The sequence below is a fragment of the Eulemur rufifrons genome, unplaced genomic scaffold, assembly GCF_041146395.1.
Source record: "Eulemur rufifrons isolate Redbay unplaced genomic scaffold, OSU_ERuf_1 scaffold_84, whole genome shotgun sequence".
Taxonomy (NCBI): domain Eukaryota; kingdom Metazoa; phylum Chordata; class Mammalia; order Primates; family Lemuridae; genus Eulemur; species Eulemur rufifrons.
Genome location: NW_027182866.1, coordinates 737,409 through 751,843, shown reverse-complemented (window position 1 = coordinate 751,843; position 14,435 = coordinate 737,409). Strand labels below are relative to the sequence as shown.

General features: G+C 64.6%; 1 protein-coding gene across 1 annotated transcript in view; it reads left to right on the top strand.

The window, feature by feature from the left end:
• CFAP74 (cilia and flagella associated protein 74) overlaps positions 1–14,435 on the top strand; it is a 48,801-nt gene that overhangs the window by 14,494 nt on the left and 19,872 nt on the right. Inside the window, exons 7-18 of the mRNA XM_069464672.1 lie at positions 126–299; positions 1,034–1,144; positions 1,524–1,626; positions 2,241–2,398; positions 3,075–3,276; positions 4,478–4,630; positions 5,710–5,883; positions 7,406–7,524; positions 10,022–10,088; positions 10,439–10,528; positions 12,491–12,655; positions 14,123–14,285. Of these exons, the coding sequence (XP_069320773.1) occupies positions 126–299; positions 1,034–1,144; positions 1,524–1,626; positions 2,241–2,398; positions 3,075–3,276; positions 4,478–4,630; positions 5,710–5,883; positions 7,406–7,524; positions 10,022–10,088; positions 10,439–10,528; positions 12,491–12,655; positions 14,123–14,285 (1,679 nt within the window). The remainder of the gene's footprint in view (positions 1–125; positions 300–1,033; positions 1,145–1,523; positions 1,627–2,240; positions 2,399–3,074; positions 3,277–4,477; positions 4,631–5,709; positions 5,884–7,405; positions 7,525–10,021; positions 10,089–10,438; positions 10,529–12,490; positions 12,656–14,122; positions 14,286–14,435) is intronic.

Genomic DNA, 14,435 nt, shown 5'->3' with positions numbered 1-14,435 from the left:
GGGGTCCGCCTGGAGTGTTTGTCCGAGCCTGGTGCCCGGACCCTGTCCAGGTCCCCAGGGTGGATGCGCAGACCCGGGTCTGCCGCCCCACGGCTGCCATGAACCAGAGGCCTCTTGTCCGCAAGGAACACCATGTGGCACGTCGAGCTGCAGCAGGGGCAGCTGGAGGACTTCCGGAAGTCTAACCGCGAGGAGGCAGAGGCCGCCGAGAGGTACCTCCAGGTGCATGCCGCCCAGCAGCTCCGCAGGGAGAAGGCGGCCGTGGAGAAGGCCGAGAGGAACCAGCGGCTGAGGATGCGGTAAGTGCCGGGGGGTCCGGTTCCTGCCAGCCCTCTGCTCCTCACCTGGCGCCCCACACCTCTGTGGCTCTTCTGCCTGCTGCCCAGGCCCCCTCACAGCGCCGCCCGCTGCCCTGCCCACAGCTCCCTCCGTGGCCATCCCCCATTCCCCTGCCTGCCCTCCCCAGCCAGGGTGTTCCCGGGCTCCACGCCCACCCGGCTGCCCCCGGCCCTGAGTGCCCAGGCCCAGGGCTCACCTGTCCCCCGGGCAGCCCCGCCGCCCACCAGACCAGCCCCACGTGTTCTGCAGGCCACGGGCCAGTTCCCCCAGCGCTGCCGTGAGCCCCTCCCCGCCTTCCCGCCCCCAGTTCCTTCCCGTGTCACCCTGCGGGTCCCTCTGTCCAGCTGCCCAGGCCAGGAACCGGGTCCTCCCGACGCCTCCCACCCCACACCCCGGCCATCCCGCCGCCAGATCTCTCCGCTGCTCCCTGAGGGATCCCGGCCACGGGTCGTGGCCGCCCCGGGCCCTGGTCCCTGCCTCCCCCCTGCCTACAACACGGCTACCGCGGCCCCTCCCCTCCCAGACCCCCCGCCAGGCTGCATCGCGCCTGGGCCTGGTGGCTCTAGTCTGACGTGTGTGGCCCGCGGTGCTCCCCACACCGGGCCCGGCGGGGCCAGCGCAGGATGAGGCCGCGGGCAGCAGCGCGTGCAGGCGCGAGGCCGCGTTTCTGCCCTCACCGCCCGTCTCACGGCAGGAAGTCCCTGCTCATCCAGCAGGGACACGGGCTCGGGCAGCGGAAGCTGGCGGAAGACGCCCAGAAGAATCACAGGACCGCGGTGAAGTTCCTCAAGGCCTCCCTGGGAAGGTAGCGCGACCCCTCCCAGGACCTTCTCGGGTCCGTGCCCTTGAGGACAAAGCTACCAATGTGGGTCATTCGCTTTCGTTTCGAAATTCCCCGACTTTATTGTCGTCACCTCGACATCAAAACCCGACAAGTCTGTGTTTTAGTCCCGCGTTGCTGTCTGATTCCAGAAGGGACTGAGACGCAGTCTAGACACAGACTCTGGACAGAGCGAAACACGGTCCCAGCAGCGTGTCCCTTGGGGTCACCTGCAGCTGCTTTTCCCTTTCACCTTTGAATCGTCATCTTCTGCCGTCCCCTTGGAAACGGCGGACGCCCAAGGCTCCTGTGATTACACCCCTCCCAGCCCCTGGTTCCCCGGTTAAAAACGCGCCTCCCCCAGGATCCGAGAGCGAGAGAAGGAGGAGGAGGCCGTGTCCCGCCAGCACACGAGGAGGCGCATGGACGCCGTGCTCGCGCTGAAGAGCAGCATCGCTGCGAACCGGGTAGGCGGGGGCGGCCTGGCCTCCCACCCTCGGCCCCACCGCAGCCGCCCCTGCGCCCCGCCCTGCCGGGGGTCTGCCGGGGCCCCTGCTCCCCGGAGCCAGCCCTGCCCTCGGCTCGTGCCCAGGACCCGCTCGCCCGCTCGGCAGCTCCCTGGAAGCTTTCCGAGTGTCTCCACGGATTTCCTGCCCACGGGCTCTGTGCCGGCCCTGTGCTCGTGAGGCCTAGTCTTGTGGGAAGAGCAGGGACAGCCCCATGAGGGGCACAGGGGTCCAGGGCACCCACCCCCCACAAGGCCGTGCGCCAGGGCCGGGCTGGTGGGCTTGGGCCGGGGAAGTGGAGGGGAAGTGGGGGGGCAGCGCGGCCAGCCCTGCAGAGACACCCGTGGGCCCCAGTGGGGGTTGACAGGGACGGGTGGGTGGACAGTCGTGTGACGCGTGCAAACTGTCCAGCGTGGGATCCACAGGCCTAGCCCTGACCTGATGACACCCATTCAAAGGAAAGGCCCGCATGTGTGTGCGTGCTCATGTGTTGTGTGCACGTGTGTGCGTGTGTGAGCGTGTGCATGTGCACGCTGTGTGCCGATGCTGTCACCTCTGTGTTTCCTATTTCCAAGGAAACGCTGCGGAAGTTCCAGGCGTGGAGCCGGGCCAAGGGGCAGCTGGCGGAGCGGAGGGCCCAGGCCGAGAAGGAGGCGATTCTGGCCCAGGGCGGAAACACCTTCAAACACCTTTTCCATCAGTGCCGGCACCAGGAGCTGGAGGCCCAGACACGGTGAGGGGCGGGCAGGTGTGGGGAGCCGGGGGACTCCCGCACCCAGCACAGCTACTCTCTCCCTGGGCCCCCTCAGGGTGGGCCAGGGGCCTCGGGACAGCCCCAAGTCCACAGCACCGGGAAGCCACGGAGGTTTGAGCGGAGCAAGTGTCCGAGTGGAACCGAGTTCCCTGGGGGCCTCGAAAATGTCACCAGGCCAGGCTGCGATTTCCTGGAGACTTTCTCCTCCTGAGAAGCCGGGGCAGGGCTGGGGCTCCCCAGAGGCCGAGGTGCCAGGGCCCGGACCCCGTTCCCGCATCCGTGCCCACCTCTCGGGGCCAGGTGTCCAACTGGCCGACATCCAGCCTCCTTTCTGGCCTTTCCCAGCCTCACATGTGATGCACCAGGAACTTTCCTATAAACTGTCCTCGGTGCCTTTGTCTGAAGAAGGGCCTGTCCCTTTCTCCCCTGACCCTCACCCTTACCCTGGCCGGTCCCTGCTTAGGGCCTGCCCCGGCGTGGGCTCCTGGTCCTTTCACTGGGGGCACCGTGCTCCTCCGGGCGTCCCAGAGCCCTGAGTGACGCCCGAGTCATAACCAGGCTTCTGCCGCCTGTTTGCGGCCCACCTTGGGAGGGGTCCTGGGGGCAGCTCCACCCACCTACACACCCCTTACTCTGGCGCGGGCCTGGCACCCAGGGCCTTCGAGGAGGAGCAGAGGCTCAGAAAGCAGGAGATTGTGGGCCGGATTTTGAAAGAGGAGGCCGAGGAGAGAAACAGGAAGAAGCGGCTGCCCCCCAGCACTGCCACGGGCCGGTGGACCCTGAGAGACAAGACCTGGAGCTACGTGTCCGCCTTTTGCGAAGGGAAGACCACAGCCCCGGCCACCTCTTACCTGCCGGTGAGCAAACACCTTCCTCTAGACGGGCTCCGCCTCCCTGAGCGCAGCCGCAGAGGGGCTCGGGGCGCAGGCGTGGCGAGCGGAGGTCCTGTGGGAGTCCCAGCGCCACAGCGCCCTGCAGGGCGGTGCCACCACGCTCTCGGCGGCCACGGGGGTCTCCACACGCAGGGCGCCATGGCTCTCGCGGTCCTGGAGCACCCCCCAGCGCCCTGTCACCTTAGTGGTGCCACCTCCAAGACTGGGGAGCCTCTGCCCACCCCCCACTTCTCGCCAGGGCCCGGCTCACCGCGGCCGCCCCCGCCTCTCTCCTCACCCCCGTCTGCTCTGCTGGGGCGCGTCCTGTAAGGTTTCCTTGGAGTGGCGGGCGCCAGAGAAAGAAAGATGAGCAGAGTTGAAAGGGATAAGTAACGAGGCTTTATTGGGGCGCTCCTGGGTGAGGGTAATGAGTCCCAAGAGAGGGACCCAAGCGAGATTTTTGGGTCCTGAGAGAGAGAGACAGAGAGACCCGAAAAGTCGCATCACCCAGAAGTCTGAGTGGGTTTATATATGTTTTTAAGGCTGGGGGTAGGGGTTTCTTTGGCAGGAAGATTTATGGTGGGGAGAGCAAGGAATTTTCCGTTGCAGTTTTAGAGCAGGTATTGAGAAATAGGAGGGGCCGGTGGCTTGTGTGACTCCAGGAACCGAGACCCTCATCAGGGTAACCATCCAGGTGTGGTCGTGCTTTAACTTAGCTGGGCCCCAGGCATCGTCCTTGGCAGGTCGTGGGCTTCCTCTTTTTCCATAGGGAGGGGCGGGGTGCCCGCCACCAGCCTTGCACGTCCCACGGGTGCAGCGAGTCACCCTCAGTCTCCGTCCAGCTTCTGCTCTGTCCCCAGACCATTTCTAGGGTCCCCCCGGGGTTAGCACGGGGGCTCTCCCGGGCAGGAAAAACGAGCACTAAGGGTCAGAGGCCAGGGCACGCATCTATAAGTTCGAATATTTACCAATAAAAGGGAATATTGTACACTCTTCTGAGCATCATATTAAAACATTTAATAACGTATATAAGTACTTATATTTTAAGTGGAGAAGTCCCACGACAGGGTGGGAACAAAGGACCCGGAGCACCATGTGGGGCTGGGACGGTTCTTCCTGCTGGTCTGCGCGCCCCGTGATCCGTGATGGACGCGTCTGAGCCGCATTCCCCGCCCCCCCCCCGCAGGAGGACGGCGTTGAGCCCCCCGAGCCCTCTGGGCTGCTGAGAGCCGTCTCCATCGAGTCCGTTCACGGGGACCTCGGGATCAACCTCGAGGAGCAAACTTTAGCGGAGCCGGAAATCTCTGGGCTCTGGAACGAAGACCACAAGCTGTACCAGGTGCCAGCTCCCGGTCCTCTCACGGGCACTGCGGGTCCCCACACCTCCCCCTGTGGGCCGGTCTCCCCCCACCCGGCGGGTGTCAGGCGCCCCTCGGTTCCTGTAACACCCGGGCACCGCTGCCATCAGGGAAAGCCACTTGGCTCCGCTGGTTCTGGGGACGCCCAACAAGACGGGCAGGGCCGAGCCGGCCACCCCCACCCTCTGGGCGCAGCGGAGAGGATGGTGGAGCTGGACAGCGGAGGGTCCCCGGGCGGCACCACCCCGGGGCGGGAGGGGGGAGCCTGCTCAGCGGCTGGCCCCAGGCAGACCCCACACAACCTCGGGAGAGACTCAGGACCCGCTCTGACGTGGCTCTGTCAGTCGGCAGCCTCGGCCAGCGCAGAGCTTGCTTTGTGCCGACGCTGCCCCTGGAGGAAACTGCTTCTGTAGGATTTCCAGGCACCTCCTCTTGCCCTCTGCCGTCCTCCCAGAACGCTGCCCAGATCCTGGCTGCTTCTGCGCTTCTTCATTTCATTCTTTACCCCTTTTTTTTTTTTTTTGAGACATAGTCTCGCTCTGTTGCCCGGGCTAGAGTGCCGTGGTGTCAGCCTAGCTCACAGCAACCTCAAACTCCTGAGCTCAAGCCATCCTCCTGCCTCAGCCTCCCTAGTAGCTGGGACTGCAGGCATGCGCCACCATGCCCGGCTGATGTTTTCTATATATATTCTTAGTTGTCCAGGTAATTTCTTTCTATTTTTAGTAGAGACGGGGTCTCGCTCTTGCTCAGGCTGGTCTCGAACTCCTGAGCTCAAGCGATCCTCCCGCCTCGGCCTCCCACAGTGCTGGGATGACAGGTGTGAGCCGCCGTGCCCGGCCCGATCCTTTCCTGTTTCTGAAGTGAGGATGCCCTGCCTTGCCCAGGGGCCAGAAGCCACGTCCAGCCGCTCTAAGTAACTCCCGGGAAGTGGCAGCGTGGGGTTTGGCCGTGTATCTGCCCAGCACGGTCACTGTCCAGCTGCTTTAGTGACCCCACAGAGCGGGACCCGCCTGCTGGGCTTGGCTTTAACAGGCCTGGGCCTCTGTCCCTGTGAACCCAGGTGCCTAAGGAGGACGTGGACAGAAAGCCCGTGGGCGGGACAAAGATGGACAAGGACATCCTGGCCCGCACCATGGAGCGGCTGCGGACTGGCCTGGTCCACAGGCAGGTGGCCTCGGGCCACGAGTTCAAAGGCCGCCCCTTCAACAGCAAGCCGGAGATGATCCACTTCAAGGTGAGCCTGCGTGGCGGCTGCACCATGGATGAGCTTCTCTCCCCTGTCCTACCCCCAGTGCCTTTTGTTTTAGCCTTAGGAAGCCCAGAGGCTTCTTCAGGAGTGGCTCCAGGTGCTGTCCTCCTGCCAGGAGCAGGCTGGTGTGACAGGGCTCCGTCTCCGCGGGGGGGTCGGACACCAGCCTGCGGGAGAGCATCCAAGATGCGGGGGGCACCTGGGGCTCCTCTCGGGGCATCCGAGACGCGGGGGGCACCTGGGGCCCCTCTGGGGGCATCCAAGATGCGGGGGGCACCTGGGGCCCCTCTCGGGGCATCCGAGACGCGGGGGGCACCTGGGGCCCCTCTGGGGGCATCCGAGACGCGGGGGGCACCTGGGGCCCCTCTGGGGGCATCCGAGACGCGGGGGGCACCTGGGGCCCCTCTGGGGGCATCCGAGACGCGGGGGGCACCTGGGGCCCCTCTGGGGGCATCCGAGATGCGGGGGGCACCTGGGGCTCCTCTGGGGGCATCCGAGACGCGGGGGGCACCTGGGGCTCCTCTGGGGGCATCCGAGACGCTGGGGGCACCTGGGGCTCCTCTCGGGGCATCCGAGACGCTGGGGGAACCTGGGGCTCCTCTCGGGGCATCCGAGACGCTGGGGGCACCTGGGGCTCCTCTCGGGGCATCCGAGACGCGGGGGGCACCTGGGGCTCCTCTCGGGGCATCTGAGACGCAGGGGGCACCTGGGGCTCCTCTGGGGGCATCCGAGACGCGGGGGGCACCTGGGGCTCCTCTGGGGGCATCCGAGACGCGGGGGGCACCTGGGGCTCCTCTCGGGGCATCTGAGACGCGGGGGGCACCTGGGGCTCCTCTGGGGGCATCCGAGACACTGGGGGCACCTGGGGCTCCTCTGGGGGCATCCGAGACGCAGGGGGCACCTGGGGCTCCTCTGGGGGCATCCGAGACGCTGGGGGCACCTGGGGCCCCTCTCGGGGCATCCGAGACGCAGGGGGCACCTGGGGCTCCTCTCAGGGCAGCAGGAGCCCCGGCCTGGGGGGGCGGGGGGCAGTTGCCAGCCACAGGCGGACAGATTCCAGCTTACCTGAGGTGACCCCTGGTGGGTCCACCCCCAACAACCTGCTGACTGACCTCAGCAGGTGCAGCGCAGGGACCACTGAGGCCAAGGGTGGCACTCGCTGGTTGCATTTGCCAGGCTGTGCAGGAGGGGCCGTCTTGGGGACACCTGTGGCTCCGCCCTCCCTCTGACCTGTCCCATGGAGCGGGGCGCCAAGCCTGGAACCCGCCCGGTCGGAGCCTTCGCTTCCCGCACCCACCCCTCTGGCCCAGCACAGCCCTCCTTCTGCCAGCAGTGGTGGAGCCTCTTACAAGGCGGGCGCCTCTGCCCCTGGGGGGCCCTTCCCAATTCAGGGGGGACCCGTTGGGAGTCTGGCCTGGGGAACTGTCACCGGGCGCTCTCGAGCCGTCGCCAGAGGAAAGATGCCCGAGTGCCCCTGCCCTGAAGCTGCTGCTTCTGACCTTCCTAGGACTTCGACGTGGGCAAAGTGTACAAGAAGAAGATCACGCTGATAAATGCCACCTACACCATTAACTACTGCAAGCTGGTGGGCGTGGAGGAGCACCTGCGCGACTTCATCCGCGCTGAGTGAGAGGCCGCGACGCGGGGCAGCCGTGCCGGGTGGGGGGTGGGGGGACATCCAGAGCCTTCGCGCTCGGATGCTGGTCCAGGTCGGTCTGGGCATGAGGCCCCAGGCCGCGTTGCCATGAGGACGGCCAAGGCTGCTCCTCTGCTCGGCCCGCTGTCCCCTCACTGGTGGCCGGGCATTCACCTGGCCGCCATCTTTCTCTCATTGTCACTGTGTTTTGCGGCTGAGCGTTCCGCCAGGGCTTCCCTGGCAACCCCAGTGCCGTCTCCTCGAGAGGATTAAAGCCGCCCGTAGTGCAGGACTCTGTCCTTCAGCCGTATGTTTAAATCTGAGCTTCGTTCCAGCGTTTCCGTTGTCTTTTTGGGTCCCCCTGGCTGCCTTCGAGTCTGTCATTGTCCTTCCCGTCCCCGCTCACGCTTCTCTTCTGTTTTCTCTTTTCCCTCATTTTTCTCATGATGAACTGTTTGGGTTTTTTCTGCAGTGTTACTCCCTTCTGCTCCTTAGCATCTTGCCTCATATTTAGAAAGTTCTGCTTTTCTCTTCCGTGTCCTTCCTGGTTTCTGCGGGTCTGCGGACAGGCCCGTGTGCCGGGATGCTCTCAGGTTCCGGGAGCGTCTGCTCCTGGGTGTCGTGAGGCTCAGTCTCCAGGGGGGCAGCTGGGCAGGACCCTGCCTCCCCCGCTGCCACCAGGGAGCTGTCGGAGGCTGCTGTCCTGGGCGTGTGCCGCTGGCAGCCCCTCCCGCAGCCGGTGCCGACCCACCGGGCTCTGCAGTGCTCAGGACGCACCGTCTCTGTGGGGAGCTGGGTGTGACTCCACCGAAAGGTCTTTTCCACCTTCTCTCTTCCCTGCAGTTTCTCCCGACCCCTGTAGCTCTCTGCAGGGGCTCTGGAGAGAGGTTCCTGGAAACTGGCGTTTATTCCCCTTTATAATTCATTCAGAGTCCGTCCGAGGCCCTGTGCAAGGCCTGCCGACAGCGCACTCGAGTTCTCGTTGGCCCGCGTGGCTTCTGCAGGATGTAAGCAGAGGCCCGGGTCAGGCGGTGGCTGGGGCCTCAGTGGCCCCGAGCTCAGCACTCGCCGCACGCTGAGACCAGGGTCTGCCGTCGGCAGTTGCTTTCTCCCGGGTGCTGAGGATGTGCCGCCTCTGTCTTCTGGCTTCTATTATTGCGGGGGCGGGGTGGGGATCAGTCCAGCTGTCATTTTTTGTGGCTTTCCGTCTGGTTGCTCTGAGACCCTCTCGTCCCCTCTCATCCCCAGCTGCACTGCAGTGTGTGTGGCCTGCGTGGCTTTTCTTAGAACTCTTTCTCAGATCTTTGAACGATTTTGGAAATTTCTCCCACTCCCGTGGCTCTGCCCTCCTGTCCCCCCACGTGAACCTTCCCACTGTGCTCCGTCCAGACCCCTGTTCCGCGTGTCCCATCCCCCCTCCCGCTCCGGAACCAGGTTCCAGGTGCCACGCGGTCCACGACTCTCTGAGGCTATATCTGATCAACCGCTGAAACTGCTGACTAGGCTTCTCATTCAGCTGCCAAATTTCTCAGTTCTAAAAATTCCGAGTCCCTTTTCAGATGAGCTGGCATTTCTTGACAGTGTCTGGTGGCGTTGTCATGTCTGTAGTTCTCTATTTATGGCTTTAGCCGTTAGAGTGGCACCTCTCTTCGTCTCCACTCAACACTGCTGTTGTCCGGAGTTCCTGGAGTCGGCCCTGCCCGGTGCCGTGTCGGCTTGTGCGTGCGGCTCTTGGATTCTGCTCGCTGTGCGGGCTCCGCACTGGGGCTTCTGTGCCTGCCGTCCAGCAGCAGATGTTTCCCCCTCAGGGAAGTTTGCACTGGCTTCTGCCTGGTGCCATGGGGACGTTGCCAGCCAGGGACAAGTTTTTGTCTTAGATCTTGACCTCACACCGTAAGCCAGGCCCGTGTAGATAAAAGCCTTGTGAAAACGGGCCGGGCCCGGGGTCTCTGGGAGGCTCCCTCCCTTACGCAGGGTCCCGGCCACGGCAGACCCACCCCCGAGAGCCTCCCGTGCAGCTGGGGCCATTTTTCTAGTTTTCCCTGAAATAGGACTGCCCAGCCCCGCTATGCAGGCTCCAGTCCCCACTCCCTTCCCGGTCCCCCCATGGCCCCAGCCCACACTGTATTAAATCCCTAGACCCTTGGCCCCAGGCCTGGCTCCCGGCCACTCCTCACCCCGCGGCACCTGCTTCCTCTGGAGCTGGCCCGGGGGCCTTCCCTTGTCCACCCCCCACTCCTTCCCTCCCATGCAAACCTTCCCCGGTGTCCCCTACCCACGGGGCACGGGGCTGGGCCGCAGGGAGCACAGCCGACCCGGGGCTTCCCAGGAGGCAGCTGGGCAGGCGCACGGTGCTGGGCAGGCAGGAGGGATCCAGATGGTCCAGCTCGCGCCCGTCCGGCCTGACCGCGCCATCCACGCGGCGCAGTGAGCCCAGCCCTTCCTGGTCCATCTGACGGCTGTGTGCTGTGGCCCCTTGTACCGCAGCTTCGACCCCCCTGGCCCCATGTCAGCCGGGATGTCCTGCGAAGTGCTCATCACCTTCAAGCCCATGGTGAGTCAGGGGCTCCTGGCACCGCAGGGCGGGGTGGCGGGCAGGGAAAGGACGCGCTTGGCCTCTCGGTGACGGGCACCCAGAGCCCCTTTTGCTGTTGGATTTGCAAGAAACACTCGACGTAGTCCGGAAGGGCTGGCAGCGTCACAGAGCAGTCTCTGGTTCACCAGCTGACGGCTGCGGCCCAGGAACTGAGCTTCTCCCACTCTTGGGTCCAAATGGAGGGCGGGAGAATGTCCTGCAAGGTCCTGCGGCGTGTGACAGGCCCGGGCCCAGGCTGCGGCTATACAAACGCAGCGTGTGCAACTGGGGACAAAAGTTAATGGTGGTTGGGTTGTTTTATTTTTTAGATAAATAAAGATCTGGAAGGAAATGTCTCATTTTTGGCTCAGACGGGCGGATTTTCTGTTCCACTGAAATGTTCAACAAAGAAATGTTCTGTAAGTTCAAAGATGTCTGAGCCAGCGTGTCTCGGGGCACCTGGTTGAGAACCCTGTGAGCCCTGGGGTGTGGGGCCTCGGTCTGCACCGCAGGGCTCTGACCTGCCCTCAGGGGGCGGCGCGGATGGGGGGCGCCCCTGAGAAGGCGGGCGCTCGGGCCAGCACCAGAGAGATCTGGGCAGACCCTGCTCTGTGCGGAGCGCAGATGAGGACCTGCGGGTCAGAGGAGGCCTGAGCAGCCCCGTCTTTTCTGTAGCTCTTGGTGTCCCCAAGGTTGTCATTTTTAATTAAGAAACATTTTAGGCCGGGCGCGGTGGCTCACGCCTGTAATCCTAGCACTCTGGGAGGCCGAGGCGGGTGGATTGTTTGAGCTCAGGAGTTCGAGAACAGCCTGAGCAAGAGCGAGACCCCGTCTCTACTAAAAATAGAAAGAAATCATCTGACCAACTAAAATATATATATATATAGAAAAAATTAGCCGGGCATGGTGGCACGTGCTTATAGTCCCAACTACTTGGGAGCTGAGGCAGGAGGATCGCTTAAGCCCAGGAGTTTGAGGTTGCTGTGAGCTGGGCTGACGCCACGGCACTCTAGTCTGGGCAACAGAGTGAGACTCTGTGTCAAAAAAAAAAAAGGAAACATTTTTAGCATAACAAAAGCAGAGAGAATAGCACAAGAACATCCACGTGCCCACGACCTGGATTCAGGGATTGCCGACGTCTGCGCGTTGGCTCCGTCTGCCTGCCGACTGCTGTAGGCCACTTGCAAGCGGGTTCTCCAATGTAACACTGAGCACCCACCCTTGGAAAGCTCCGGCGTCTCCACCAAACACGGAGCCGCCACGTCATCATCCCTCCTACCTGGACGTCGGCTCTTACCACGCAATGCTGCGTAACTGACTCCTAACCCAGCAGCTTGCAACAGCCCCGGCCCAGGGCTCTCCCTCCCCCAGTGGACGCTGCCTTCTCAGAGAGGCCCACTGTGGGGGCCACACTCCACCCGTGGAACAGCCCCTAGGAAGATCACAGCATGGTGGGCCAAGACTGGAGCCCAGGACTCAGCCAGGCAGGCCCGCGGCAGTGCACGGCCGGGCCTGGAGAGTTCCTTGGAGTCTCGAGCTGGCAGACCCCTGCCCCTGCCCTGCCGGCCTGCAGCCTGTCACCCACGTCAGCGTCCTCCAGCCGAACGCCCGGCGCACAGCCCCAGACATGCTCTGCCAGGCACCCCTGTGTGTCCTGCACCTGGCTGTTGTGCCGTCGGCGAAGCACCATGGCCCGGGCACTGGAGACCGGGCAGCTCATCGAAGCCTGAGCCGCCTCCTCTCGGGGCGGTCTGGGCTGGGGGCACAAGAGGAGAACGGGGCTGCGCGGTGCTGCGCCCCAGAGCAGGGTGCACTGCCAGGCAGGCGCGAGGTGGCCTCCCTCCTGGGCCCCAGGCTGCCCTCTGAGAACCTGGTCTGTTTGCCTCAGTGGCCCCAGAGATGGCTGGGGAGCAGGGGTTCAGAGGGGTGGGGCCCCTGAGTGGCCTGTGCCTTGGAGGACTTACTCCTGTTCCGGGAGGAACCCCCAGTCCTGCATCTGCAGCACAGATAATCGCACCCAGAGGCTGTTGTCAGTTTGCCAGTGCCCGCCCCCCCCCCGCCCCTGCGCCTCCCTCACCAACCCTCACGACTCCCCGAAACGGAAGCTGCCGGCCTGACGTGCCCAAAGCCAGACTCAGGAGCCCCAGTCGTCTGGTTTCCGGGATGGGTCGTGTGCCGGGTGTGCCGTGCACGGTTGGCACAGCAGCCCTGCCTGTCCTGCCTGGAGCCGGACTCGGGCCTCCTCCCTTAGGGCAAGCAGGGCCCAGGGCGCCCCGTGTGCCCTCAGGGCTGCAGGGTGACAGGCGGGACTGCCGTGCCCTTAGGGACCTGTGCCCCCCACGCTGGGCACCTGCCGGGCTCACTCTGGTGTCCTTTGGCAGCTGTCCCTCGACAAGGAGCTCATCGACTTCGGCAGCCACGTGGTGGGCGAGACCGCATCCCGGACCATCACGCTGACCAACGTCGGGGGCTTGGGCACGGAGTTCAGGTTCCTTCCAGCCTTGGAGACCTGCGAGACGGATGACTCCCGGTCCCTCCTGAGAATGGTCAGTGTGCTGCCCGGCCACCGTCCCCCCAACACGCCGTGTGCAGACGGGGCTGGTGCAGGAGCACATCCACAGGGGGGCCGGGAGACGGAGGGGCGTGTGGGCCGTCCTCAGATCAGCTCACAGGGACATCTGCAGTCACCTGGCCTCAGGGGCAGTGGCAGCAGGACACCGTCCCTCTCTATTGCGTGTGGTGACAGGAGCAGCCCCTGGGAGCACCGGGCCTGAGAGTCCTGGGGGACCCACACTTCCTCTGCTGCGTCACCAGTGTCCTGGCCTTGGGGTGGCCCAGCCCAACCCAGAGGGCTGGCAGGTTGACCCCACGGCCGCACCCGCACCTGCTCCAAAGTGGGAGGTGGCCTTTGTCCCTTCGCAGATGTGCCATCCAGCGTGAAGCAGCCTCAGGTTACCCAGGGGGGATCCCACGTGTGGAACAATTTCCACCATACCCAGTAGATCACGGTGGATCATTTGGGGGCTGAGGGCAGGAGGCAGAAACTTTGCCTTTTTTAACACACTTCTAAATTATATGAAAATTCCGTGCCAGAAGCATCACGCTCCTACTCTGCAGTTCTGTTGTCCACGTTAAGGGGTCTCAGCAAAGGCCCCTGACAGGGTCTCCGCCTGGGGAGGACAGGGTCACACGGGTGGCCAGCCCCTGGGCACAGCGTGAGTGGCAGAGGCTGCTGCGGCTGGGGCGAGGGGCCGGTGGTCTGGCCCGGGGAGAGGACACCGTCTCCTCCTGGCGGCACCCACCCAGCACCCTGTCTGTCCGTCCCCCACTGTGGCCCAGGGGTGCTCAGGGACTCCTGTGAGAGCCCAGAGAGGCCTGGGTGGGTGCCTGGCGGCGAGGAGAGGGTGGGTGCAGGACCCTCAGGCCGGCGGGTGTGTGGGCTGAAGCCCAGGAGAGAGCAGTGCGGGAGTGGGTGGTTGACCCCACGCAAGAGAGGACCAAGCGCCGGGGATGTCCCCGAGCTCAGGTGGAGAGGATGGCTCTGCCTCCCACCAGGCGACGAGGGAGGAAGGCCAGTCGGGACCAGGCGGCGGGGGGGGGGGGGGGGGGGTTGGCCAGGACTGGGTCGCGTGCCAGACCCACACACAGGCGGCTCCCAGGCGGGGTGTTCGTGCCTGCCAGAGACAGAGGAGGAGCCCCCCAGGCGGGGAAAGGAGGCCAGGGTTGGCCCTGAGCCCCTGGAGCAGCCTGAGGGACAATAGAGGGGGACAGCCATGGACAGCCACGGACAGCGGGCGGGGGGGCTCAGCTGGGGGAACAGCCTGGGGGCACAGCGGGGGAGGGGGGGGAACAGCTGGGGGACGGCCATGAACGGCCACAATGGCCGCGCAGGAGCCAGGTCCCCAGCCCTGGACCTGGTACCTCCTCGCGTGGGCCCCCCAGCAAGAAGGGAGTCCGGGAGGTGAGTGGGAAAGTAACTGGGCAATCGCCAAGATGTTGTGTCTCTTCCTCAGAGTAGTCTCTTCACGTACGAAGACAAAAGTTTATACGAAAAAACCCTGACTAGTTTTTCTGAGCACCAGCTCGAGGGCTATGAGTCTTCCCACGTGGACGTGCACAGCAGGAAGGAGTCAGAGAAGCTGGACAACAGGGACCCGGAGGAGGCGCAGCCTGCAGGTGAGCCGGGCCACCCCTGCTGCTCCTGCTGCCTCTGGCCCCGAGGGAGCCGCGGGCCTTGGGCCCAGGGGCTGGCGTGGGCAGGTGCGGCCCCAGGGACAGCATTGCAGGAGCTTCCTGGGCAGCTGGGGCCTGAGGGCCCCAGGGCTC